The sequence below is a fragment of the Protopterus annectens genome, chromosome 3.part0 (assembly GCF_019279795.1).
Source record: "Protopterus annectens isolate FY-2018-M chromosome 3.part0, PAN1.0, whole genome shotgun sequence".
Classification (NCBI taxonomy): domain Eukaryota; kingdom Metazoa; phylum Chordata; order Ceratodontiformes; family Protopteridae; genus Protopterus; species Protopterus annectens.
In genome coordinates, this window is record NC_056731.1 from 176,270,282 (window position 1) to 176,297,148 (window position 26,867).

A 26,867-nucleotide genomic window follows, 5' to 3' on the forward strand; every position below is an offset into this window, starting at 1 on the left:
TACGTCAAAATGTCATATCCATGTGTCCTCTCATTCACAGCTGTCATAGTCTGCTGCATTGGGACAGCAAGCACTGGAGCAGCAAGACACCCTACTGCAGGGTACCCTCTCTTCGGAGTCCTCTTCAGACCTTCCCCCTGATGAGCCATCTTGTAAGAGATCGTGCAAGAGGAAGCACGTTGATTCGCTGAAGAATCTCACACCAAGGATACAGACAACGATGAAGGAGAAGGATTCCCATGGTCACCCCTGAAGAGAAATTTTAAAACAGAGGAGTGGCTGGAAGTCCACCAGCCCTTCCTCCGAGGAATATGTCTTCTTGCAGGCTTGCCGTGCCCAACCTTCTACTTCCAGGGTGACCCCGCCTGCAGATGATCTAGTCAACCTCATTGTGCATCATGCTTAGAAGGCCCATGATACCATGGAGCCAATCCCCCAGAGACCTGACAAAATACTTTTCACCCCCAGAGAATCACCCCCACTGGTCCAAGGCTTTAGCGGTAGATGCTATGGTGGTGGCGGTGGCCACAAAGAAGGAACTCGAGAGGAGAGTCCTACTGTCTCTCCTCCAAATTGAGAGCCTAAGATGTTGGACAGATTATTGAAGCTGGTTTATGGTTCACCACCCTTTGCCATATGGGCATTGAATTATTTGGCACATTTTACCCATCTTCAGAGGGACCTGATCACTGAACTCTCAGGAACCCTAGCAGGAGCAATGTCTGACGAAGTACGTGACAAGGTTGCCTCCCAGCTTGCGACCCTAGAATCTATCTCTACCTCCTCCATGTAGTTGATTGCACATATATCCAAAGTGGTGGCCAGAGCAGCAGGTGCAGGCATTGTCATGAGATGTCACACCTGGATGCGCTTGTGTGACTTGGCGGACCCCTTCAAGTCTTTCTTCGTCAACACTCCAGTTGATGCTTCCTCGTTGTTTGGCCAAAAAGTTAAAGACACTTTAGCCAGATGTGTAAAGGATGGAAAGACCCTGTCTGCCATGGGTGAACATTTTTCCAGTCTTTATCGACCTGATTCCAAGAATCAGAGGAGTGGGAAGATGTGGATGTCCTTCATGGATGCATCTGCAGTCATAACAGCTGGGTTGTCCTGTCGTCAGGCAGCCCGTCAGTCGGCCGGATTCCAAAGTCCGGGTCCGGCTTCGGCTGATGTCGCTCTTCATCCGACGTCATCTCTGTTGGACTCCGGGTATAAAGGCATCAGCCGACGCCATTTTCCTCAGTCTTTCTTGCCGCGTGGCGCCCGAAGCAGAAGCTGTTCGCAAGTGCCGGTCGGTCGGATCCAGAGATTTTCTCTACCGAATACTACTTCGAAGACTTCTAAAGCTAAGTACCCCGTTGGGGACTCTTTCTTGCCTCAGACGATGTCAGAAAAAGTTAATAATTGTTTAACCTGTGGGAAACACATACCTCATAAAGATTTCCATTCTTACTGTCTGCCTTGTTTAGGCCCAGCCCACTGACGTAGCAGCCTGTTCGGCCTGTGCTTCCTTCAACCGACGAGCGGCTTAGGCGTCGGTCGGAGTTTGCAGAACAGTTTTTCGGTTCTGACTTTGCTTACATTATATCGTCGGAACCTCCGACTACACTTTCTGCCAAAAAAGAAAAAGACCGACACTTTCGCGGTCCATGATTTCGACTGAAACCACGCTTAAGCAAACCGCGAGTGTCTCTGTTTCGGCGAAACCGAAAACTGATCTAGGTACAGCGAATCTATCTCTACACTTGAGGCCCCTGCTACAATTCTTGAATCGGCCTCTGAAACTTTACCCACTAACTTATCAGACACCATTCCCTGGATGTCTCTACCCCAGCACGTGGTGCTGCTAGGCCTCAGCAGCCATGTCCATTAAGGCCTTCGCCAGGGCTAAAGCAGCCAAGACTACCAAATCAGTGCCTGTTAAACCACCCTCAACCAGGCCCTCTTCTAGTTCCCAAATGCTCACCTTGGCAGAAGATTTGATTTCTTTAATTAGAGGATCTCAATCTCACCCAGACAGGGCCTCTCAGCCCCAGATAAGAGACCTGAGGCAGAGCCCCTGAGCCAGTGTCCTCTGAGGATTCTGCAGATGAATCAGACATTACTGACCAACCAGAGGCCCTTTCTCCAATTTTGAGGATTCTGATGCTGAAGAATCCATTCCAGCTGCTTCCTCCAGAAGAATTCTCCTTTGGAAACCTTGCATGCCATCTGAGCAGTTCAATGGCAGCAACAAAATTCTCAGATTCGAAAAGACTTAGAACCTTTCTACACCTTCCACAACACAGGCCCTTAGCTATACCTCCTGTTCTTTCTGTGGTAGATGGCGCTTTTAATGATGTCTGCTCTGCTCCAGACTCATTACCCCAGCCCCTGCCAAACCAGACAGATTTTACAGGGTGCCTGACACTCATCACCACCTTTACAAGGCCCCCTTGCAGACCCAGAAACTATATCCCAGGGTCCCAAGGCAGTTGCCGCAACCATAGCTAAAAACCCTACTCCTTCTGAAAGGGAAGCAAGGGCATTAGACAGATGGGGTAAAAAGTATACACTTCAGCTACTCTCTCAGCTAGAGCTTTAAACTGCCAGTTTCACATGATACAATACCAAGAGTTTATGCTTGATCAGTTAACTAAAAAATTAACCACTGATGAAGCTCTTGATAAGAAATGTGTATTAGAAATGGTAAATAATATACAACAGGTTAGTAACCATTCCTTAAAATGTGGCTATGATGCACTGGAGGCTTCATTTAGATCAGCCATGACTGGCACAGTGATAAGAAGGCATGCATGGCTAAAGGAGCAAGCTCTACCAGATCATGTTAAAGCTAAATTGTTAGATGCCCTATGGATAAGACAAGTTTGTTTGGTGCACCTGCCCAGCAGGTTATGAAGAAAATGGAAGAAAAGGCAAAATCAGTTCAAACTGTTAAAGATTTCCTGCAGGTTCAACCCCCAAGGTTTAGCAGGAACTGGCCTGCCAAGAATTGGTCCTTTCCTGACTCCACAAGATTTCAAAGGGGCAGGAATAGAGCGTTCCAGAGGCAGAAACCAAACCAGAGGAAGTGCCTACAGAGGGCGACAGTGGCAAGGTAACAACAGAGGCACAGACACAGCCACTGCCACTACTTCAACACAGCCACAGTGACTTACTCCTAAAACCGCCTACCAGGGAACAAATGGCAGCTCCACTGGGCGGAAGGTTAACTTTATTTGCAAAGAACTGGCACCATATAACAAAGACAAGTGGATTCTGCAAATTATACATCAAGGCTACCGATTCCACTTCCACACTATACCAGTCAAAGAGGAATGCCAAATCTACCTCCAAATCAAAAACAGAAGCTTTACAACAGATAATGGGTTAGCAAACATGAGAGCTGTGCAAAAAGTGCCTACACCAGAGCAAGGAAAGGCGTTCTACTCCAGACTGTTTCTAGTTCCAACAAAGCAAAAAAGTTGGAGACCAATTCTACTCCTCTCCACCTTGAATACATACATTATTGTCCCAAAATTCAAAATGCTGAGCCTACAGCAACTTCTTGCCATGCTGGGCAAGGAGTGTTGGCTGGTAACTCTAGATCTCAAGGAGGCATACCTGCACGTCCCTATTCGACCAATCTGCAGAAGATACCTCAGATTTCTTGCAGGATCAGGGCACTATCAATTCTCAGCATTGCCTTTTGGCTTATCTACTGCGCCCAGAGTATTCACAAAATGCCTGGCATCAGTAACGCATACTGCAGACTACAGGGAATTCATATTTACCCATACCTGGGCGACTGCCTGCTACAAGGGACAACAAAAGCAAGTTGACAACAGATTTGCAAAGGGTCATTTACTTGCTACAAGCACTGGGATACACAGTCAATCTACAAAAGTCAAGGCTGATACCATCCCAAACAAGGACATTCTTGGGAGGCGGAATTGGACACAGTGAGACAAATGGCATTCTAACTACAGAAAACAAAAGAACTCCCTCTTTATTTCTTGTCACTAACAAAGCTGAACAAATTAACAGCAAGAAAGGTTCTGCAGGCCTTGGGCTTCATGGCATCATGCATAATTTAGGTTCCATATGCCAGACTACATATGAGAAAACTACAGTGGTACCTACGGAATTTATGGTCCCAACACAGGCACAGCCTCGAAACAGAAATCCCACTAATTCCATGTTTAAAACAGGAGTTCCTATGGTGGGCCCAGGCATGCCTCCAACCCAGGCCTTCCCTTTCACAGATGTCAAGCAAGCCAGAGCATTACAACAGATGCTTCAGACCTAGGATGGGGGGCCCACATGCTGGACAAATGCGTGCAAGGATTGTGGACTCAGGATCAACTTCACCTGCACATCAACCTAAAAGAAATGCTGGCTGTAAAACTGGCTATCCAAGAGTTCAGACCATTTCTCAAAGAGGGCCAGCTGTTGATAAGGACAGACAACACCACAGTCATGTGGTACATCAACAAACAGGGAGGCACTCATTCATACCCTCTATGCAGAATGACTTTGGAACTGTGGACCCTGGCACTCAGCTACAACATCCAGCTGCAGGCAAGATTTGTACCAGGAAAAGAAAATACTCTAGCGGACATTTTAAGCAGGACCACATCAGATGCTCACGAATGGCACCTGCACCGGACATTTTCAAGGACCATTACAAAGAAGTGGGGAATGCCTCAGATAGATCTATTTGCATCTCCTCACAATCACCAACTCCAAAATTCTGCACAAGGACATTTCACCCACTAGCATGGAAAGTGGATTGCTCTCCCTTCAGCTGGAAGGCCTAACAGCTTATGCATTCCCACCTCTCCTTGATACACAAAGCTTCTAAAAATCAAGGAAGAACATCCAAGGATAATCCTGATAGCTCCAAACTGGCCAAGACAACACTGGTACCCACTACTAAGGAGCTTGTCTCGGAACAATATGTGGCCAATACCCTGATGCCTTTGATGCTAACTCAGAACAACTACAGCACCATACATCCAAACCTGAAAACCTTACAACTGACTGCATGGAACATCACATAGCAGCAGCTAATCAGAACTTTCCCAAAGAGTTAAAGGCAAGACATTATTCTTGAAGCCGCAGACCTTCAGCAAGAAGGAACTACGGCTGGAAAATGGAAAGGTTTGTCAGTTGGAGTTCTGAAGAGAGGAAAAAGATGTGTCACGCGTGGATATGCCTAACATAGACTCCAACTTATCTTCCTCCTTCGATGCCTCTCCTGATGCCAACTTCTTTGGTACTGATGGTGGATATCACCTTGGTACCAAACCCATTCTTTGGACCTTGCTCAGTTGGAGCCAACTCACCCACGAGACCGTGAATTGGCTGTCGGCCCGAATCCCTAGTACGGCACCAATTTTTCCACATCTACGGTTCCAGTAGCTTTGACAGTTCTGAGCCCTCTCACAGCTCCTTCTCTGGGGGCAGGCTCATTGGAGCAGTGTGTGACCTCAGTTCCGAGGTTGTCTTTCTCGGTTCTGGGCTCCCATCCCTCTTCAGATTGGCTTGCCTTTCAGATTATGGAGAGAGTGCACGGCTCAGCAGGCTCACAATTGGCAACCTCTACGTCAAAATGTCATATCCATGTGTCCTCTCATTCACAGCTGTCATAGTCTGCTGCATTGGGACAGCAAGCACTGGAGCAGCAAGACACCCTACTGCAGGGTACCCTCTCTTCGGAGTCCTCTTCAGACCTTCCCCCTGATGAGCCATCTTGTAAGAGATCGCAAGAGGAAGCACGTTGATTCGCTGAAGAATCTCACACCAAGGATACAGACAATGATGAAGGAGAAGGATTCCCATGGTCACCCCTGAAGAGAAATTTTAAAACAGAGGAGTGGCTGGAAGTCCACCAGCCCTTCCTCCGAGGAATATGTCTTCTTGCAGGCTTGCCGTGCCCAACCTTCTACTTCCAGGGTGACCCCGCCTGCAGATGATCTAGTCAACCTCATTGTGCATCATGCTTAGAAGGCCCATGATACCATGGAGCCAATCCCCCAGAGACCTGACAAAATACTTTTCACCCCCAGAGAATCACCCCCACTGGTCCAAGGCTTTAGCGGTAGATGCTATGGTGGTGGCGGTGGCCACAAAGAAGGAACTCGAGAGGAGAGTCCTACTGTCTCTCCTCCAAATTGAGAGTCTAAGATGTTGGACAGATTATTGAAGCTGGTTTATGGTTCACCACCCTTTGCCATATGGGCATTGAATTATTTGGCACATTTTACCCATCTTCAGAGGGACCTGATCACTGAACTCTCAGGAACCCTAGCAGGAGCAATGTCTGACGGCACGTGACAAGGTTGCCTCCCAGCTTGCACCCTAGAATCTATCTCTACCTCCTCCATGTAGTTGATTGCACATATATCCAAAGTGGTGGCCAGAGCAGCAGGTGCAGGCATTGTCATGAGATGTCACACCTGATGCGCTTGTGTGACTTGGCGACCCTTCAAGTCTTTCTTCGTCAACACTCCAGTTGATGCTTCCTCGTTGTTTGGCCAAAAAGTTAAAGACACTTTAGCCAGATGTGTAAAGGATGGAAAGACCCTGTCTGCCATGGGTGAACATTTTTCCAGTCTTTATCGACCTGATTCCAAGAATCAGAGGAGTGGAAGATGTGGATGTCCTTCATGGATGCATCTGCAGTCATAACAGCTGGGTTGTCCTGTCGCCAGGCAGCCCGTCAGTCGGCCGGATTCCAAAGTCCGGGTCCGCTTCGCTGATGTCGCTCTTCATCCGACGCCATCTCTGTTGGACTCGGTATAAAGGCATCAGCCGACGCCATTTTCCTCAGTCTTTCTTGCGCGTGGCCAAGCAGAAGCTGTTCGCAAGTGCCGGTCGGTCGGATCCAGAGATTTTCTACAATACTATCAAGACTTCTAAAGCTAAGTACCCCGCTGGGGACTCTTTCTTGCCTCAGCCGATGTCAGAAAAGTTAATAATTGTTTAACCTGTGGGAAACAAATACCTCATAAAGATTTCCATTCTTACTGTCTGCCTTGTTTAGGCCCAGCCCACGACGTAGCAGCCTGTTCGCCCTATCCTTCCTACAACCGACGAACGCTTAGGCTACGGTCGGAGTTTGCAGAACACTTTTTCGTTCTGACTTTGTTACATTATGTCGCCGGAACCTCCGACTACACTTTCTGCCAAAAAACGCAAAGAAAAAGACCGACACTCGCGGTCCGCGGTTTCGACTGAAACCACGCTTAAGCAAACCGCGAGTGTCTCTGTTTCGGCCGAAACCGAGAAAACTGATCTAGGTACAGCCGAATCTATCTCTACACTTGAGGCCCCTGCTACAATTCTTGAATCGGCCTCTGAAACTTTACCCACTAACTTATCAGACACCATTCCCCTGGATGTCTCTACCCCAGCACGTGGTGCTGCTAGGCCTCCAGCAGCCATGTCCATTAAGGCCTTCGCCAGGGCTAAAGCAGCCAAGACTACCAAATCAGTGCCTGTTAAACCACCCTCAACCAGGCCCTCTTCTAGTTCCCAAATGCTCACCTTGGCAGAAGATTTGATTTCTTTAATTAGAGGATCTCAATCTCACCCAGACAGGGCCTCTCAGCCCCCAGATAAGAGACCTAGGGCAGAGCCCCCTGAGCCAGTGTCCTCTGAGGATTCTGCAGATGAATCAGACATTACTGACCAACCAGAGGCCCCTTTCTCCAATTTTGAGGATTCTGATGCTGAAGAATCCATTCCAGCTGCTTCCTCCAGAAGAATTCTCCTTTGGGGAAACCTTGCATGCCATGCAGAGCAGTTCCAATGGCAGCAACAAGAATTCTCAGATTCCAAAAAGACTTAGAACCTTTCTACACCTTCCACAACACAGGCCCTTAGCTATACCTCCTGTTCTTTCTGTGGTAGATGACGCTTTAATGATGTCTGCTCTGATCCAGACTCATTACCCCAGCCCCTGCCAAACCAGACAGATTTTACAGGGTGCCTGACACTCATCACCACCTTTACAAGGCCCCCTTGCAGACCCAGAAACTATATCCCAGGGTCCCAAGGCAGTTGCCGCAACCATAGCTAAAACCCTACTCCTTCTGAAAGGGAAGCAAGGGCATTAGACAGATGGGGTAAAAAGTATACACTTCAGCTACTCTCTCAGCTAGAGCTTTAAACTGCCAGTTTCACATGATACAATACCAAGAGTTTATGCTTGATCAGTTAACTAAAATATTAACCACTGATGAAGCTCTTGATAAGAAATGTGTATTAGAAATGGTAAATAATATACAACAGGTTAGTAACCATTCCTTAAAATGTGGCTATGATGCACTGGAGGCTTCATTTAGATCAGCCATGACTGGCACAGTGATAAGAAGGCATGCATGGCTAAAGGAGCAAGCTCTACCAGATCATGTTAAAGCTAAATTGTTAGATGCTCCTATGGATAAGACAAGTTTGTTTGGTGCACCTGCCCAGCAGGTTATGAAGAAAATGGAAGAAAAGGCAAAATCAGTTCAAACTGTTAAAGATTTCCTGCAGGTTCAACCCCAAGGTTTAGCAGGAACTGGCCTGCCAAGAATTGGTCCTTTCCTGACTCCACAAGATTTCAAAGGGCAGGAATAGACGTTCCAGAGGCAGAAACCAAACCAGAGGAAGTGCCTACAGAGGACGACAGTGGCAAGGTAACAACAGAGGCACAGACACAGCCACTGCCACTACTTCAACACAGCCACAGTGACTTACTCCTAAAACCGCCTACCAGGGAACAAATGGCAGCTCCACTAGGCGGAAGGTTAACTTTATTTGCAAAGAACTGGCACCATATAACAAAAGACAAGTGGATTCTGCAAATTATACATCAAGGCTACCGATTCCACTTCCACACTATACCAGTCAAAAGAGGAATGCCAAATCTACCTCCAAATCAAAAAACAGAAGCTTTACAACAGATAATGGAGTTAGCAAACATGAGAGCTGTGGAAAAAGTGCCTACAGCAGAGCAAGGAAAGGGGTTCTACTCCAGACTGTTCCTAGTTCCAAGAAAGGAAAAAAGTTGGAGACCAATTCTCGACCTGTCCACCTTGAATACATACATTATTGTCCCAAAATTCAAAATGCTGACCCTACAGCAACTTCTTCCCATGCTGGGCAAGGAGTGTTGGCTGGTAACTCTAGATCTCAAGGAGGCATACCTGCACGCCCCTATTCGACCAATCTGCAGAAGATACCTCAGATTTCTTGCAGGATCAGAGCACTATCAATTCTCAGCATTGCCTTTGGCTTATCTACTGCCCAGAGTATTCACAAAATGCCTGGCATCAGTAATCGTGATACTGCAGACTACAGGAATTCATATTTACCCATACCTGGACGACTGCCTGCTACAAGGGGACAACAAAAGCAAGTTGACAACAGATTTGCAAAGGGTCATTTACTTGCTACAAGCACTGGGATACACAGTCAATCTACAAAAGTCAAGGCTGATACCATCCCAAACAAGGACATTCTTGGGAGCGGAATTGGACACAGTGAGACAAATGGCATTCCTAACTACAGAAAAACAAAAAGAACTCCCTCTTTATTTCTTGTCACTAACAAAGCTGAACAAATTAACAGCAAGAAAAGTTCTGCAGGCCTTGGGCTTCATGGCATCATGCATAATTTAGGTTCCATATGCCAGACTACATATGAGAAAACTACAGTGGTACCTACGGAATTTATGGTCCCAACACAGGCACAGCCTCAAACAGAAATCCCACTAATTCCATGTTTAAAACAGGAGTTCCTATGGTGGGCCCAGGCATGCCGCCCAACCCAGGCCTTCCCTTTCACAGATGTCAAGCAAGCCAGAGCATTACAACAGATGCTTCAGACCTAGGATGGGGGGCCCACATGCTGGACAAATGCGTGCAAGGATTGTGGACTCAGGATCAACTTCACCTGCACATCAACCTAAAAGAAATGCTGGCTGTAAAACTGGCTATCCAAGAGTTCAGACCATTTCTCAAAGAGGGCCAGCTGTTGATAAGGACAGACAACACCACAGTCATGTGGTACATCAACAAACAGGGAGGCACTCATTCATACCCTCTATGCAGAATGACTTTGGAACTGTGGACCCTGGCACTCAGCTACAACATCCAGCTGCAGGCAAGATTTGTACCAGGAAAAGAAAATACTCTAGCGGACATTTTAAGCAGGACCACATCAGATGCTCACGAATGGCACCTGCACCCGGACATTTTCAGGACCATTACAAAGAAGTGGGAATGCCTCAGATAGATCTATTTGCATCTCCTCACAATCACCAACTCAAAAATTCTGCACAAGGACATTTCACCCACTAGCATGGAAAGTGGATTCGCTCTCCTTCAGCTGGAAAGGTCTAACAGCTTATGCATTCCCACCTCTCCCTTGATACACAAAGTACTTCTAAAAATCAAGGAAGAACATCCAAGGATAATCCTGATAGCTCCAAACTGGCCAAGACAACACTGGTACCCACTACTAAGGAGCTTGTCTCGAACAATATGTGGCCAATACCCTGATGCCTTTGATGCTAACTCAGAACAACTACAGCACCATACATCCAAACCTGAAAACCTTACAACTGACTGCATGGAACATCACATAGCAGCAGCTAATCAAGAACTTTCCCAAAGAGTTAAAGACATTATTCTTGAAGCACGCAGACCTTCAACAAGAAGGAACTACGCTGGAAAATGGAAAAGGTTTGTCAGTTGGAGTTCTGAAAGAGGAAAAGATGTGTCACGCCATGGATATGCTCTAACATCCTGGAGTATCTGGCCGAACTTCTCCATTCAGGCCTGTCCTACTCCTCCATCAAGATACATGCATCAGCTATTTCAGCAGAATACAGCTTTGATCCTCCTGTTTTTTCACACCCTCTGCTCAGACAATTTCTCAGAGGAATCAAGAATGTAAAACCTCCAAGGAAACCACCATTACCAGCTTGGGACTTAAACTTCAGACTAGAAAAGTTGACACTATCACCCTTTGAGCCAGCAGCAACAGCAGACTTACAACACCTGTCATGGAAAACTGCTTTCCTTCTGGCAATCACCTCAGCAAGGAGGGTTTCAGAACTACAGGCCTTAATGGCAGTGCAACCCTTCCTAATCTTCCACCAAGATAATCCACCTACCTACCTTCTTTCCCAACCCACAAAACAGAGGTGAAAGAATACTGCATACCTTGGATGTACATAGACAGCTACGCTACTACTTGGACAGAACCAAAAGCAGCAGAAAGACTGACCAACTTTTTGTGGCCTACGCAACAGGAAGAGAGGGAAAAGCTATTTCCAAACAGACAATCTCCAAATGGATAGGAAATTGCATACGATTCTGTTACTCCTTCCATGGAAAACCAATTCCACAGAACATAAGACCTCATTCTACAAGGGCAACAGCCACTACCACAGCCTTCTTACGAGGAGTGGCTACCAAAGACATTATTGAGGCGGCTACTTGGACCTCCGTGCATACATTTGCCAAGCATTATAATTTGCCTCTATATTCCAGATCCCGAGCAGGGTTTGCCACTGCTGTACTGCAAGGGATCCTAAACTCACCATAATCTACCTTTATCCTCCTCCCCCTAGTTGGCTATGGTATTCTACCCAGCTGTTATGACTGCAGATGCATCCATGAAGGACATAGTACAGTTTTGTACCTACCATAAATGTAGATGTCCGAACTGGATAGCATCTGCAGTCAGGATTACCCTCCCTCCTTCCCTCTGAGGTACTCCTAGGGTGTTTACCCTCCTAATAGCTAGCTGATGGGGGGGAGTCTCTTATGGTGTATTTGTTTGTATATATGTACATACATGCTTATTTTTGTGGTTACCTCTATCCTTTTTGGAAACATTGGCATCTATCCAAAATTTTTAGCCTTCAGGAGGGCTTCTGACATCTGGGGCAAGAAACACTGAGGAAAATGGCGTCGGCTGATGCCTTTATACCCGGAGTCCAACAGAGATGACGTCGGATGAAGAGCGACATCAGCCGAAGCCGGACCCGGACTTTGGAATCCGGCCGACTGACGGGCTGCCTGACGACAGGACAACCCAGCTGTTATGACTGCAGATGCTATCCAGTTCGGACATCTACATTTATGGTAGGTACAAAACTGTACTTTCAGGATGTCTCAAGGGTCTTTTTGAGACAAATGTGGAGAGTTTTCTCCCAGGGCAGAGGGGGGAACTCATCAGGAAGATGCCCCCCCATGGCAGAGGGGGCCTTCGTAACCAGGGTTCCAGAGATTCTTTCTCTGGGCAACCTCTCAGTGCTCCTGAGGAGCGGCCTGATTGCTTACCACTAGAGGCAGTCGGGGGAAGATTCTCTCTGCACCACTTAGCCTGACTCTCAATAACATCAGATTCTTGGGTGCAGAAGATAACCAGAGGTTACCATATCCCCTTCGATCTTTTTCCAAGGCCACAAAGGTGAATCCCCAATGTTCCAGTCAGTCAGAGGGATGCAGCAGCTCAAGAAATTCAAAAGCTGCTTCAAAAAAACAGTCCCACAAGACCAGATAGGATCCGAATTTTACTCAAAATTCTTTTTAGTGCCAAAAAACACAGGGGACTGGAGGCCAGTTCTAAAGGTCAGTTTCTTGAACAAGTTTGTTCGACAGACAAAATTCTGGATTGTCACGGTTCAGTCTATCCTTCCATTTCTGGAGAAAGATGATTGTAGGTGCTCGATAGATCTTCAGGATGCATATTACCACATAAAGATGGACAATCGCTCCAGAAGATACCACCACTTCTAGCTGGGAGCCAGTCATTACCAATTTCGCGCACTGCCCTTTGGTCTCAGCACAGCCCCCCCCCCCAGGGTGTTCACCAAATGCATGGCAGTGGTAGGAGCTCATCTGAGGCTACAAGGATTCCGGGTGTTTCCATATTTAGAAGATTGGCTCCTTACCCACCCCCACCAGGCATCTACTGCTTCATGCCTTATATTATATTCTAAACCTGGCAGACTTCTTAGGCTTTTCAGTAAACAAAGAAAAGTCAAAACTGGCACCCACTCAAAGCATAGAATTTATCGGAGCAATATTCGACACAATATCTTGTGTGGCTGCTCTGCCTCTTCAGAGACTTCAGAGGTTAAAATCACAGCTCCGAGTGATACTCTCCCAAGACATAGTGCCAGCTTGCTTAGTCTTACAACTACTAGGATCAGTGGCAGAGACAATCACCGTAGTTCCCCTGGTGAGGTTTCACATGAGGCTGCTTCAGTGGCTCCTAGCATCAGAGTGGTCTCTGTTCACACACACAATGTCTTATCCAATCCGCATAACAAATCAATGCAAGCAGGATCTGAGCTGGTGGATGAAGCCAGAGGAAGAGTTATGGCGTCACCCCTTTTCATTCCCCATCTCAAGGCCGTATTGATCACGGATGCATCCCTGATTGGGGGGGGGGGGGCATTTTCAGGAAAATACAGTCCAAGGCATTTGGTCCCCCTTAAAGGCGAGTTTGCATATCAGCGTCCTAGAACTGAGGGCATTGCTTTTAGCTTTGCAGGAGTTCCAGCATACCTTTCCTTCGGGGACAGTTGCTATCCAATCAGACAACCTGTCTGTCATCTGGTATATCATCAAACAGAAAGGAACCAGATCCTATCCATTATGTCAGGAAGCCCTGAGAATATGGCAATGGACGATCACCTCCAACCGCTTTCTGATAGCAATGCACATTCCCGGGAGTTCCAACGTGATTGCGGACAAACTAAGCAGATGCATTCTCCTGCCTCATGAGTGATCTCTCAATCCTATAGTAGCGATGGAGATCTTTCATTGTTGGGGTCAGCCTTGCTGCAACCTGTTTGCATCTCCCACAAACCAAAAATGCAGCAGCTACTTCACCCTATAAAACCCCTCAGGGGAAGTCCCGAGAGATACTGTTCTACATGATTGGCCGCCGGGACTGCTTTATGCCTTTCCTCCCATTCCCCTAATACCCCAGTTCTTGAAGAAAGCATTATGGTTGATAAGCAAAGTGATCCTCATTGCACCCAATTGGCCCCATCAAGTCTGATTCCCCTTTCTTTGACCTCACCTAGTTCACCGTCCGTGGACTCTGGATCCAACTCTGGGACTCCTGTCGCATCCGCAGGGGTTGGTCCATCCCAACCTACCAACTTTCAAGATGACCGCTTGGTACCTCCACTAAAGTGGATATTGTTCTCGGGTATAGGTTTTTTTTGGAACACAGTGCTTAGGATGTTTTTTGCTGAGCCAGCCTCCCAGGACAATGGGGATTTTGTTCCAGAGTTTAATACAGGCTGCAGTCTTCTTGGAGAGGGATAAAAAGTAACTGCTTGAAGAATTCAGCCTTTCTTACCAACCCTCTTTCCATTCCCCTGTTTTGGGAGAGAGAGGTATGGCGGCAGTTTTTTTTTTTTTATTTTTTATCTGCTTTATCAGAAACTAGAAAGTGGGAGAGAGAGAGAGGCAGGGCACTAATGAGAGGAAAGTACAATTATACAATGAAGGGTATTCCAAACGTGCATGCTAATTGGGCACCCCAAGCAGCATGCCCATTGTAAACCGAGCATATCCTAATAGAAAAGCAACCAAAAACACGACCACAGTGTTCAACCACAACTTCAAACCAAGAAAAAATCACTGTTAGCAGCAGGAAAAAGTCAGCCCACCTCCAGAAAGTTTGTTATTTTCGTTTTATTCACAGGTAATTCCAAGATAAAAATCAGATTCCCCTGTATTATTTTTCATCTCCCCCAGCTGTTTCTGTTTCTCCACTTTCTTAAACTTTGGGCTCTGTTTCTTCCACTAAGCCTACATCCCATTTCTGACGGCCTTGAAAAAAATGTTGATTATTCCTATTATAGAATGGTCTCCAACCGTACCACTGCTTTTTACTAGATACATAACCATCATCATTTTGTATGTTCCCTGTTTTTCTTTTATAATCATTGAACCCTGCTTTCCATGCTTCATGGGATATGCTTTATTTTCTTTATATTCTAAAAGATCTCTCTGGATTATATTGCATTTTTAATCAAATACCTTATCACATTCATTTTCTACCACTTTCATTTTCTTAAGATACAAATTTTCATACTGCGGAAATGACAAGTTTTCCTTAATATCATTTTTCAACTTTTCAACCTCACTAAAAAGTTGACACAACCTTATATCTATTACATTTAATAATTTCCTGTACAAGTTCTAACCCATGTGTATTAAACATTTCCACAAACTCCGAAATTAACTCATCATTGCATTCTATCCCAAAGGGAAACTTGTAGACCAGACCCCAAGTCCCTTTGGTACTATTTTCTTAAGCAAGCATTCTGAGAGATGAGCATTTTCCATTTGAATACTTTTTAAACATTTTACTTTCAAACAAAAAAATAAGTTCTTTCAATGTCCCAAGCTTTTTCCTTGCACTTCAGAATGCACCTTCCTTGGCATACCACTACTGTTGTTTTTGTCACTGAACAAAAATGGTTTATTAAATTAACTTTCGAAGTCCACTTTCAAAGAACACACAGACTGTCCCTTGTCTGTAAAAGATTTAGACACACAGAGTCTCTCTGATGTTTGTAGAACTAGAATCAGTCACTTAATTTATAATATGCACAGTACCTGAATTTTTTGGCCTTGCCCAGTCCTTTGTGCTTCGTTAACATCATACTTTCTGGAGGAGGGCTGACTTTTTTTTTCCTGCTGCTAACAGTGTTTTTTTTTTTTTTTGTTTGTTTTTTTTTTTGGTTTGATATCCTAATAAAAAGAAATCTCGTCGTTGCACTATAGTTAGGCGAAAGCACTTTTTATTAGGATATGTTGTATCTTCCAAGTATTTTCTGATAGTTTTTATTTCCGTAAAAATAAAATCGGGAAATTCTGCAAAACTCTGGACAGTTAAAAGATACAGTACTCCTGATACAATTAACTGTAACGTTTTTAACCATACCTTTCAACTGTCCAAACCTTAACAGAATGCCTCTCACTTTTGTCATGTGTTTGTCCTGTCCCTTATGGTTTCAAAAAAAGAGAGACAAACTGATATGCTCTCACTCAAAACAGCTACCTGGCATTGTATTGATGTGCTGTGCAAACGTATGTACCATACATATGTGCAGTACATCAGTAAAAAAATGAACAACACAGAGGGACACTAACACACCATTATACAAAGACATTATTTAGCAAACATACGCAAAGTATTTCTTAAATAATTTCAATAATATCAGTAACCCATGACTGGATTCATAGGTGATTATTAGGCTAGCTGCCCTTGGAGGCCATTTTAAGCCTAGCCAGTTTCCCTTATTGTTTTTGAAATAACCTAGCCCATTTGATTGTAGATTGACCTTACCCATTCCATGGTCAATAATAATATATTACTCCTAATTCGAATAACAAGGATCATACCATAGATAATTTGAGAGGACCCATCCATGGAATAAAGCATTTAGGAGCTGCCTCTGTCCATTGTTAGTACAGGGGGCAGTCCTGGAGTAAATTTTCTGTTTCCCATACATAGCTTTAAGTTGCACTTGAAAATGGGCAGGGTTAAACCTCGTTTTATGTGGATGGGGAGTCTGTTGCACAGCAGCGATATTTTTTTTGGGAAATATACCCTAAACCATTCTGTTGATGTTACAGAAGAAGTTTAGATCCCTAGACTGAGTATTTCTGATGCCATTTGACTTGCTAATGTGCAGTAAATCCATCAGTAATGGGTTGCAGAATGCCTTGTACTCCAGACACAGGTCACTTCTTAGCAGTCTATAGGATATCAAGTATAGTGACAGGGCATTCAGTTGGTCCATGTAGGACATGTTGCTTAGGCCTTGCATCCTTTTAGTAAGGTATCTATGTGGGCGTTCCAGCTGTTGCACGTGTCTGGACAAACACATGCCAAAGGGGGCATTATATTGAGTGACTGGCATATTGAGGGCAGACTAGATGAGGACAATGACATCCCTAGATAGTGACACAATCCCTTTGTTTATAAGCTGTGCATTATAGAAGTACTTTCTTACAACAGTAGTTGCATGTTAGTCAAAGTTAGGTCACTGTCCACATAAGTTCCCAAGTCCCAAACAACTGGGTCACCTCTTAGGGTTGTATTATCACTCGGGTAGATGACTTCCCAAAAGATACAATAAAGCATTTTTTGGCATTTAGTTTCAGGCCATCATTTTGACACCAGTTATTTATTTTAGACAAACCTTCTTGCAGGATGGCCAGGTCATTTGGGGATTCAGTGACTGCTCCTAGCTTACAGTCATCTGCAGAGTTAGTCAGCTAAAGTCCTGTGGTATTGGCTTTTACTTCAGAAAAGTAAATGCCAAACAGGAGAGGTCCCAGAACAGAACCCTGGATGACTCCACTAGTGACTGGTCTCTTTGTGGAGGTAACTTCCCCTGTTTTGATTATCTGCATCCTATCTGTAAGTCAGTTTGGCATTTCAGTGGGTGACATAGGGGTTTAATCCCAGTTTATTTAGCTTTTTGGCTATGCCTTAGTGTGAAATTGTGTCAAAAGTTTTAGCCAGGTCGAGATGTGCAGTGTGTACCATTTTGCCTTCATCCATTGCTCTGGTGACGTTTTGAAAAAAAATCCATCCACCAGGTTGTGTAAGCATGACCTGCCCTTGATGGATCCAATCTGAGATGGGTCTAGTGTTTGGAGGTTCCTGTGTCTTGATTGATTAACTCCATGATAAGCCTTTCCTTGGGTTTGCATATGAGGGTGGTCAGACTTATGGGTCTGTAATTGCCTGGGTTTGTGGAAGGTCCTTCCTTATGCAGGGGAATGACTGTAGCTGTTCTCCATTCGTTTGGTACATAACCTGCATGGAGGCTGAGATTGAGCAGTTTTGTTAGGGGGGTGGCTAAATTGTGATTCAGTACGCATCCAGAGATATTGACAGGCTGTGGTATTTTAGTCTTAGGACTTGGTCTTGTGTGATAGCTGGAGGTGAACCAGTTTCAGATATATCTTGAGGGACAGACGGAGGGGAGACCAGAGTAAAGTTAGAGCTAAATTTATTGGCCAGTAGTTTTTCTATATCTTCAACCTCAGTATAAGTACCATAGTTCATAATCAGGTCATTGTATTGCTGGGTTGTGCTTTTGAGGTTATAAACATAACTAAAAAGTGTATTGTGATTGCCTTTGGCTTGGGTAGCTATTTTAGCTTCAAACTTGGCTTTGGTGGATTTTATTAGGCTCCTAAGTTGTTTATTTCAGTGGCAATGTCTGTAACACCCTGGGCTTCACATTCGTGATCAAACCACACCAACTGTGGGTTAATCATGTGATACCCACACTTATTCATGGGTTATTGCTAAAATATAACCTGGAAAAGGTATATTTGCCAAAATGAGCATATGTGGCATGCTACGTCCTGTGGGTTAATGAAGGCTGAATTCTCCAAACACATGTAGTATTATATTAAGTACCTAACTTTTGTTTATTGTCTGTACTGGAGATGTCTGTGAAACAACTTCTTGAGTGCAGTCAGCTTGGATCGTTTCATCAGGTTCAGCTCTGCTGTGCACAGTTTGAATATAACCATCTTATTTGTGTGTTACTAACTTGATTTCAGTATGATGCTTCCCACTGTTAAATTGATGTCATCAGTGACAGTGTATGACTTAAAGCTAATGGCTTTATTTTCATTTGCAGTATTCAGGTTTCCACCAGTCAGCGGACAAGTGTTTGGTCTGTGGACATTTGATAATGGACATGGTGAGTAAGGACACGAGACAAGGATTTTTCTGTTGTTCTTATCTGTTGTTCATTAGTACTCTGAGCCATCTTTAACATTTGATGAATGTTTTTAAAGTAACAGTTGCGCAATAGATATTTATTTTTGTTATTTTCTTGATTCTTCTAATTATCCGTAATCATATGCTGGTTTGCTAATTCTGTAATAATTCTTTCATAAAACAAGGTCATGTATGCAGCTAGCTAGATTGGATTCCTTGTGGATAAGCACCAGTGGTGTATTTTGTGGTGGGTGACCATTTATTTTCCATCAATCCTTTCATTGTCATTTTGATATACTACAAAAGGGCCTTACCGAAACAGATGCCTGGTGCCAGAGCTATGGCCTCAAGCTAAATGACAAAAAATGTATAGTTGTCCCCTTTGGGAAAAAGCACATACCTGTGAACTACCACATAGGTGGCAGTACACTAAACACCGAAAGTGTGATAAGAGACCTAGGGATACAGGTGGACAGTGGTCTCACCTTTGATAACCACATAGCCACAACAGTGAGAAAATCCTTCTACGTGGCACACCTCATCACAAAGGGCTTTTCATCCAGAAAAAAGGAGGTCATTGTCCCTCTGTACTCATCCCTCATTAGACCCATTATAGAATACAGTGCCTCGTTTGGTATGTACCTCACAAGACATCTCCAACAACTAGAAAGGCTGTAGAAATACCTCACAAAAAGAATCACAGGCCTAAAGCAGATGCCTTATGCTGACCGTCTAAAGAAACTCCAGCTGTACTCTGTCACATATCGCCTACTCAGAGGCGATCTCTGCCTAACATATAAGGCCATGTCACACCCAGAATTGTTGGACATGCTGCACTTAAAGAAATCCTAATCCCTCCGAGCTACACACTCCAGGGATCTTAACCTTGTCATCACAATGAATAGAACATGCTGGAGGGATAGGTTCCGGACCCAGAGACTTCCCATACTCTGGAATAGGCTGCCCATACATGTCAGGCAGAGCGCCTCAGTGGCCCTCTTCAAGAGGAACCTTGACAATTGGATGGGAGATAGGAAATTCACCCCGGGGATCACATCAGTAGCCCTGCTAGACAGGGTTCCAGGAAAGTAAATATTTGTGGGAAGCAATAGCCAGGGAATCGTTATGGCTAGGCTTGTATAGACCCTAGGGCCAATAGCCTAGTACCTACCTATGAACCTAAAAAGTGTTCTTAGCGTTCAAAATATTCAACTTTCAGTGGGACTATGAGCAACTAAATGAAGTAACTCCAGCTCTTGTTTGTGTTTGCAAAGAGAGTCCTTGTTCAAAAGAGAAGAAATTGTAAATAATTATCTGTTTCTTTACACATTTTGACAATAGTGTGGTTTTACTGTGTTCATTTTGCATTGATTGTATGAGTGTTCAGACAGATTTTAGTGGAGAGTAGTTTATTTTAATGGAAAAAAAATGAAAACCTTGTGGAGTCCAATAAAGATCACTGCTGTAGGAAATTTATAATATGAATGAAAAATAGCGGAGTATAAGTTTTCCCTGTCCCAGGCTTTTTTTTCAGCAGTTGGACCACCCAGGGGTCATTTGGTTACAGTCTTGAGCCATAGCTATTAGAGAGGGACTGAATGTAAAAACATACTCCTTGTGTCCTACACAAATATGTGTTATGTGTGTATGTCTATATGTATGTGTGCATTTATTTTGCCACCTGGTGTGAATGATTGATCCATTGTGCTTTGCTAATCAGTCACTGCTATGCCTTGATCTTTGGCAGTGCTAACTACATACTTTTTTCTGTTTTATTTATGGTTTTCTACTTTTAGTAAAGCTATCCGAAGAGAAAATAGCTAATAGTTGCTCTTGTTGTTCTCATAAAACATTTGAGGATATGAACTCTAACCTTTGTTCTGGAAACTCTTTGCCTTCTGCACCCTGACTTTGCTTGCAACCACCTCATCTGACTTCTCTGATAGGCCATTGGTGCCTATGCGTACTACATGTATCTGCCTTTCTGTCATTGGTGACCACTTTGATAGCTTCATCCCACGTATTGCGAAGTCTATGGCCAGGAGACCAGAGTCACTGTAACATGATATCATCTGTCTTCCTTGTCAAAACTATGAATCCCCTTAGCCAGCAGCATGGTTTTGAGAGAGAAAGTCCTAACTATGGCCTAGGTGACCTGGGTTTGAGTAGTGGCTCAGGTGTCATTTCAGGGGAGGAAGGGAGTTCATTTAGGTGTTCCCCGTGAGGAGTCATGGTCATTAGAGGTGAGTGGCCCTCAGACATAACAGGCAAACACAAGGGATGAGGTAATCAAGAGCTTAGTCGTAAATGTATAAATCCTCTGGCGGAACAGTCGACTGCATGACACCCCAGGATGCTCATAGGTTCCACTCTGGCTCCGTCATTAGAACAGAGATAGTTCGGGCACTGTAGGAGTGTTTGCTAGACCTAGGGATGAATGGGGATAAACCAGAAAGAATGAAGCAGAAAGGGAGCCCAAAAAAACTATCCCTTTGATGACCACCTTTAATCATCAAAACTCTATTTTTGTCTCCTTTTTTGTATCTCAGTTCCTTCCCCCAATATTCCTCCTACCTGCTTTCTTACCTACTGCAGATGTACCAGTGTCAGCCTTCTCCATTAACTCTGGTGCCAGTTGTCTTCTTCTCTTTTCTGCATCTGACCCATTTCCCATCTGTTCCATAATCTTCCTACTTACCCTTCCTGCTTTTGTTTATTCCTGTTTCCCTATCCTCTTATTCTTACCAGTATTGTCCTCCTCCTGCCATCCTTTCCTCCCGTACTTCATCTCTGCTGCCGCCTTTGTGTTCATCCTGTGCATTGTCCCCATAATTGGCACTACTTTTCTAATATGTTCTCCCTCTTTCCTCCCCATCTTGACCCCTAACTGCCATTCTTTGCTTGTTCGCTACCTACATTCTGCTGTTGTACCTACCCTTCTACACATGTTCCTCGATTGTCTGTCTTCCTGTGGCCTGTTTCCTGCTTGTCCTTACTGGCCTCCCCTGTTCACTCTGTACCTCTGCCAAACTCCTGCTTGCTGTCCTTTTTTTTTTTACTGCTTTGGCAGAAGTCATCGTATTAACTTCCTGCTGTCCAATGTTTCCTCTTACCCTTTCTCAGTACCCTCATTCCCATATCATCTTGCTGAGCTCCCTCACCTATCACTTCAGTCTTACCATCCTCTTGTGTACATTTATTCTAAGTAACATGGTTAGTAGCATTTATTGTGTTTTATTAATATTGTGCTCTAACATCTGGATAACCGTATACACCACCTTTGTTATTGTTCTGTGGCATGTACTACTATTGCTGCATGTTCTTTTGTGTGTTTTTTGTTGTGAGTGTATTAATGTTATGTGATACTTTTGTATGTTCTTTTCCATTGTATATTATGCTTGCTTAATTCTGAGTTTGTGGCTAAAAAACGTCATTGGACCATACTATCCAACCAGTTACCAAATGTTAACAATATATATTATGTATGTGTGCATGTTTGTTTGTACTATAGTAACTCCATGCTACAGAGAACTGAAAATTTAATACTTAGATTCATACACCTGGCCCCTAAGAGCAAACATGAATCATCACCTCACTGGATGTTTAGTAGCTCCCTATTAATCTCAGATCAAACTTTCTGTTAAACACTCCAACCTTTAGACTGCTGCATGAATATTACTCTGCCATCTCCCCCAGATGTAAACTCATCATGTTCTCAGAAATCATTATGCTCTAATGCTTGTGAGGCCTCCATTTATACTAAAATTAAGTATGATTTCATTTTCCATATATGTTGCAGTTACTTGGAATTCCATACATGAAGACATCATAGACCAGTAGAAAATACAAGGCAGCTGGGTCATGTGGCCTTTTATACCTTGCCAGTACCCACTCTCAGATCTTTCTTCACTTTTTTAAGGAGTGTTTGAATAATCATTCCAGTGGTGAATTTGCAAATACCCATCCAGTTGTCTTGCTTCGTTTTAAAGGAAGGTAGTGCATCACATTGTTTGGTCTGGATGGAGTGGAAGTTTGTTCCAGAGAAGGAGTAGGCACTGCATGACAAATCTGTCCCTCCACCATGATTTATTTACTGATGTCCTATATTGTCTGTAGGACAGATGTGAAATGGTTCAGATATATGGGCTTAGTGTTTACTGGATTGTTTGATTTGGGGAGATGCAAGTGGCCTTGGATTGCCAGATCCCTAATGACCTGAAAGGAAGGCACAGATCACCCCTAAGATGTCTGTAAGACACTGAATGCAGATACAGAGCCTCCAGCCTCTCCTGGTAGCTCAAGCCTTTTAGGCCCATGATCTTTCTCACTAGGAACCTCTAGGGTTTCTGCAACTGCCTAATATGTCTAGTAAGATACATCCCAAAAAGGGCATTGTCTTCCGTGATAGGCCGTATCAGTATAGAATACAGAGGGGTAAGGACGACTTTGTCTCTAGACGAGATGCTTTTTGCAATCAGCTGCACCAGACATAAAAATTTCCTAACCATTGTTGCAACATGGTGATCAAATGAGAGGGAATTTTCTACTCACGTTCCAAGGTGTCTCACAGCCTCTTCATTTTGGAATGGTTTTCCGTCTATGCTGTAAGTGGGATTGGAGGTTTGTTTACCAAATGCAATAGTATTGCACTTTCTAGCATTTATTTTTTCCCCATTTTCTGTGCACCAACTATTAACATATTTAAGTTCACGTTATAGGTTTTGCGTGTCAAAATGGGATTTGAGGAGGTCATCTAGTTTACACTCATCCACAAACTTGGTTAACCAGAGATCCTATTTTTCTCATTTGAAGATCAGAGGACTTTATGCCCAATAATAGAGGACATAGTACAGATCCCTGAGGGATTCCATTGGCTACCTTTATGCTCCTTGAGGACACTCCTGACACCCTCACTGTGTGGGTTCAGTCACTCAGCAAATTTTCTGTCTACCTAACTACACAGGGGTCATGACATTTGGAGCACATTTAGCTTATTAATTATGTTAACATGTGGTATGGTATCTGATGCTTTGGCGATGTTAAGATATGCTGTATGATCACTGTCCATGTTGTGTTACTCTCAAAGAAGATTCATTAGCCAGAATTACCCTTAATTCCAGTCTACTAGATTCATTAGCCAGAATTACCCTTAATTCCAGTCTACTAGATTCATTAGCCAGAATTACCCTTAATTCCAGTCTACTAGATTCATTAGCCAGAATTACCCTTAAAGCCAGACTGCTGGGGGTCAAGTCTTAGAAGGTTTTTAATGTAGTAGTTTATCAGGTCAGTTATGATGTGTTCTATGGTTCTGAAAATGAGGCTCTTTGGGCTAATGTGTTTGCAGTTTCCAGTGTTCATGGTGGGGCAGCCCTTGTAAAGTGGCATCCCACCTGCTGTTCATCATTCCTTAGGAGCAAAGGCAGTGTTTTAGCTCAGACTGTAGCAGCGGCAGTGAGATAGTCATCAGGTGTCGCGAAGGATGTATTTTTTGTTTTGAAAAGTCCTTTTAGCGAGTGCTCTTTTTAATGAAAGAGTGTCTGAGATCCTTTGGAATATGTGGGCTTTGTATATTTGTCTCGGATGTGAAATTTGCAATGAATTTATTAGCTAATATTTTTGTGATATCTGTGGATCTGAGTAGGCAGTGCCATTTCTGAATAAGTTTGAAACAATATTGGATGTTATTGCTTAATTTCCTGATTTTAATAAAGAAGGACTGGTAATTTATCTTTAGCTTCCAGTTCTAGTCTAAGTTGATGGGATGCCTTTATTTTCCTAATGTTATTTAACACCTTCGATAACTTTTTGATGTTCACCTTGATATATGGGTCTTTAGTTGTGCCGTATATTCTAAGAAACTATTCTTTTATTGTTTTGTTTATGCATGTGGCCCACCAAGCTGGTTTGCTCTTGAATTTCCCATTTTGCTCAATTCTGGTAGGAACTGTCAGGTTCATACATTTGTCTAGGTGAGCATCAAATTTATTTGTCTAACTACAGCTGTACTTGAATTTTGAGACTTCATCAAAAACTAGGAAGTTAGTACGTTTTAAGTCTTTGAATACTGTGATGTTTACATCTGATGTTTTGGGGATTTTGAAGGAGAAAGTTACCAGTTTGTGGTCGAAATTAACTGGAGAGGGATATATCAATGTTGATAGTGCATACACGTGTCATATTTGTAAAGACAAGGTCAAGAATATTTTGTCTTCTAGTGTTTTTTTGACTATTTGGTTCAGGGAGTTCTTTTTTAAAAAAATCAAGGATTTTTTAAGTATAACCTTTATTTGAGGTATAGATATACCAGTATATTGACTGGTAATCAAACTCTCCCATGATGATAGAGTTCCTCTGTATTTGAAGGTCATCCAGTATTATTTAGGAATTGAACATGTTTTTAAGGGGTCCTAGTTGCATGCTATGATCTGACAGTTGGTTCTGTTTAGTTTGCAAACTTAACCTGTTTCTCATTTCACAAGTAACTTAAATATCTTATTCAACAGTCTGTGTTAATACCTTATTGGCAATGGCCATGCTTCCTACCCCTCATGTACACTTCTTGTAATTACACATACTTTATTAACCTCGTCGTCCTCCTGGTTGAAAATGCTGAACTTTCATTAACTGATTATTTATAAATATTTATACATGGAAGCAGCTGTTGTTGAGTTAACAGCTGCAGTCGAGAGATTGACGTCACTCTTGACTGAACGAGACATTCCACGCACCAGTCCAGTGACACTAACGGACTCACAGGTTGAGTTGTTTACCTTGAATTTGCCACTCATGCCCAATCGATGCAACAACATACCGGTTGGTGTTAACGGCAATTCTAACACTTCAGAGGTGAAGACCTAAGACCTAACAACAATAGGCGAGAGCTGGGTGAGCGAGGTGAAGACCGATCATCTGACAACAACCGGGGCACAAATGTGAGAGGCGAAACAAGGCACAGCAATGGTAACAACTACATTGGTGAGGATTTCAAAAGGTGGTTTCAAAGGCCTAATTTTGACTTCACGGCTTCGAAGAAAGGTAAAGCTTTGGAACTGACTGTTAAACAACAAATAGAATTATTTGGGACTAAGTGTAGAAAATACAGGGCGCTACAGTTGGACAATGCATTTTTGGTCAAATCTATCACTTTACAACAGGTCCCCAAGGGACTTAGGATCTGGATACTTCCCAATGGTATAGAACAAGGGACACAAGCCTACAAGGAACTTTTAGATCTTTTTAACAAGACGGGTCTACAAATGTTGGACATAATTGTAAAAAACAATGTAAGTAAGATAAATACTCTTGAGAAGGAAATTGTTAAACTGAATGAAAGCATTGTGGGGGACTTGTTGTTTTGTCAAAATGTACAAGGTTACAGGGATGTTTTAAGCAACAATGATAAATATGTAGAAAAAAGTATGCAAATAAAAACTAAGAAGTTAGCTAGGGATATGGAGGACTACAAAAACAACCGGGCTTATGGAATTGTTAAACACAGTCATGGTAATCATATTGAAAGTGCCACAATTGTTAATGTTGACTATGATAGTGGTGATGGTGGGCTGGATAACAGAGAGACAACATCCGGGGTTTTTTAGACGCATACCCGCCGATAAAGAGATCAGCTCGGCTACAGAACAAAAGGGAGGGGAATTCAACCACCCAGCACTATGTTCCAGATACGAAATATCAGGGACAGAGACGGGTGAACAATCGTTGCAACAAACAATGGCACAACTACAACAACAACAGGAGGAGATATTAAGTGACTCTGATATAACTTTTGACTGAGTAGCATGTGAAATTTTACCAGATATTTCCACTACTACCATATGTGTTGTTGAAGTATGTTTAAACAATGAGAATTTGTTGTCACAGTGTAAAATCTTCATCAAATCCAACTTCAAAGTTTATAATTATAGTGCCTTTGATGTTAAAGAAGCCCACCATGACGTATTGTCAAAAGGTTTTTCATTTGTACCCAACTTCAGAACAAATATGGTGGATGTATTCACTAATGTTAAAATGTTTGTGAGACAACTTAATTTGGCCCTTTTTTTCAAGGATAATCCTAATGTTGTCTGTCATCAAAACAATGA

At 43.4% G+C, this 26,867-nt stretch overlaps 1 protein-coding gene across 3 annotated transcripts in view; it reads left to right on the plus strand.

The window, feature by feature from the left end:
- LIMD1 (LIM domain containing 1) overlaps positions 1 to 26,867 on the plus strand; it is a 516,411-nt gene that overhangs the window by 339,716 nt on the left and 149,828 nt on the right. For all 3 annotated transcript variants that reach the window (XM_044064671.1, XM_044064672.1, XM_044064673.1), the window contains one exon: positions 18,683 to 18,745. In XM_044064671.1, coding sequence (XP_043920606.1) covers positions 18,683 to 18,745 — 63 coding nt within the window. The remainder of the gene's footprint in view (positions 1 to 18,682; positions 18,746 to 26,867) is intronic.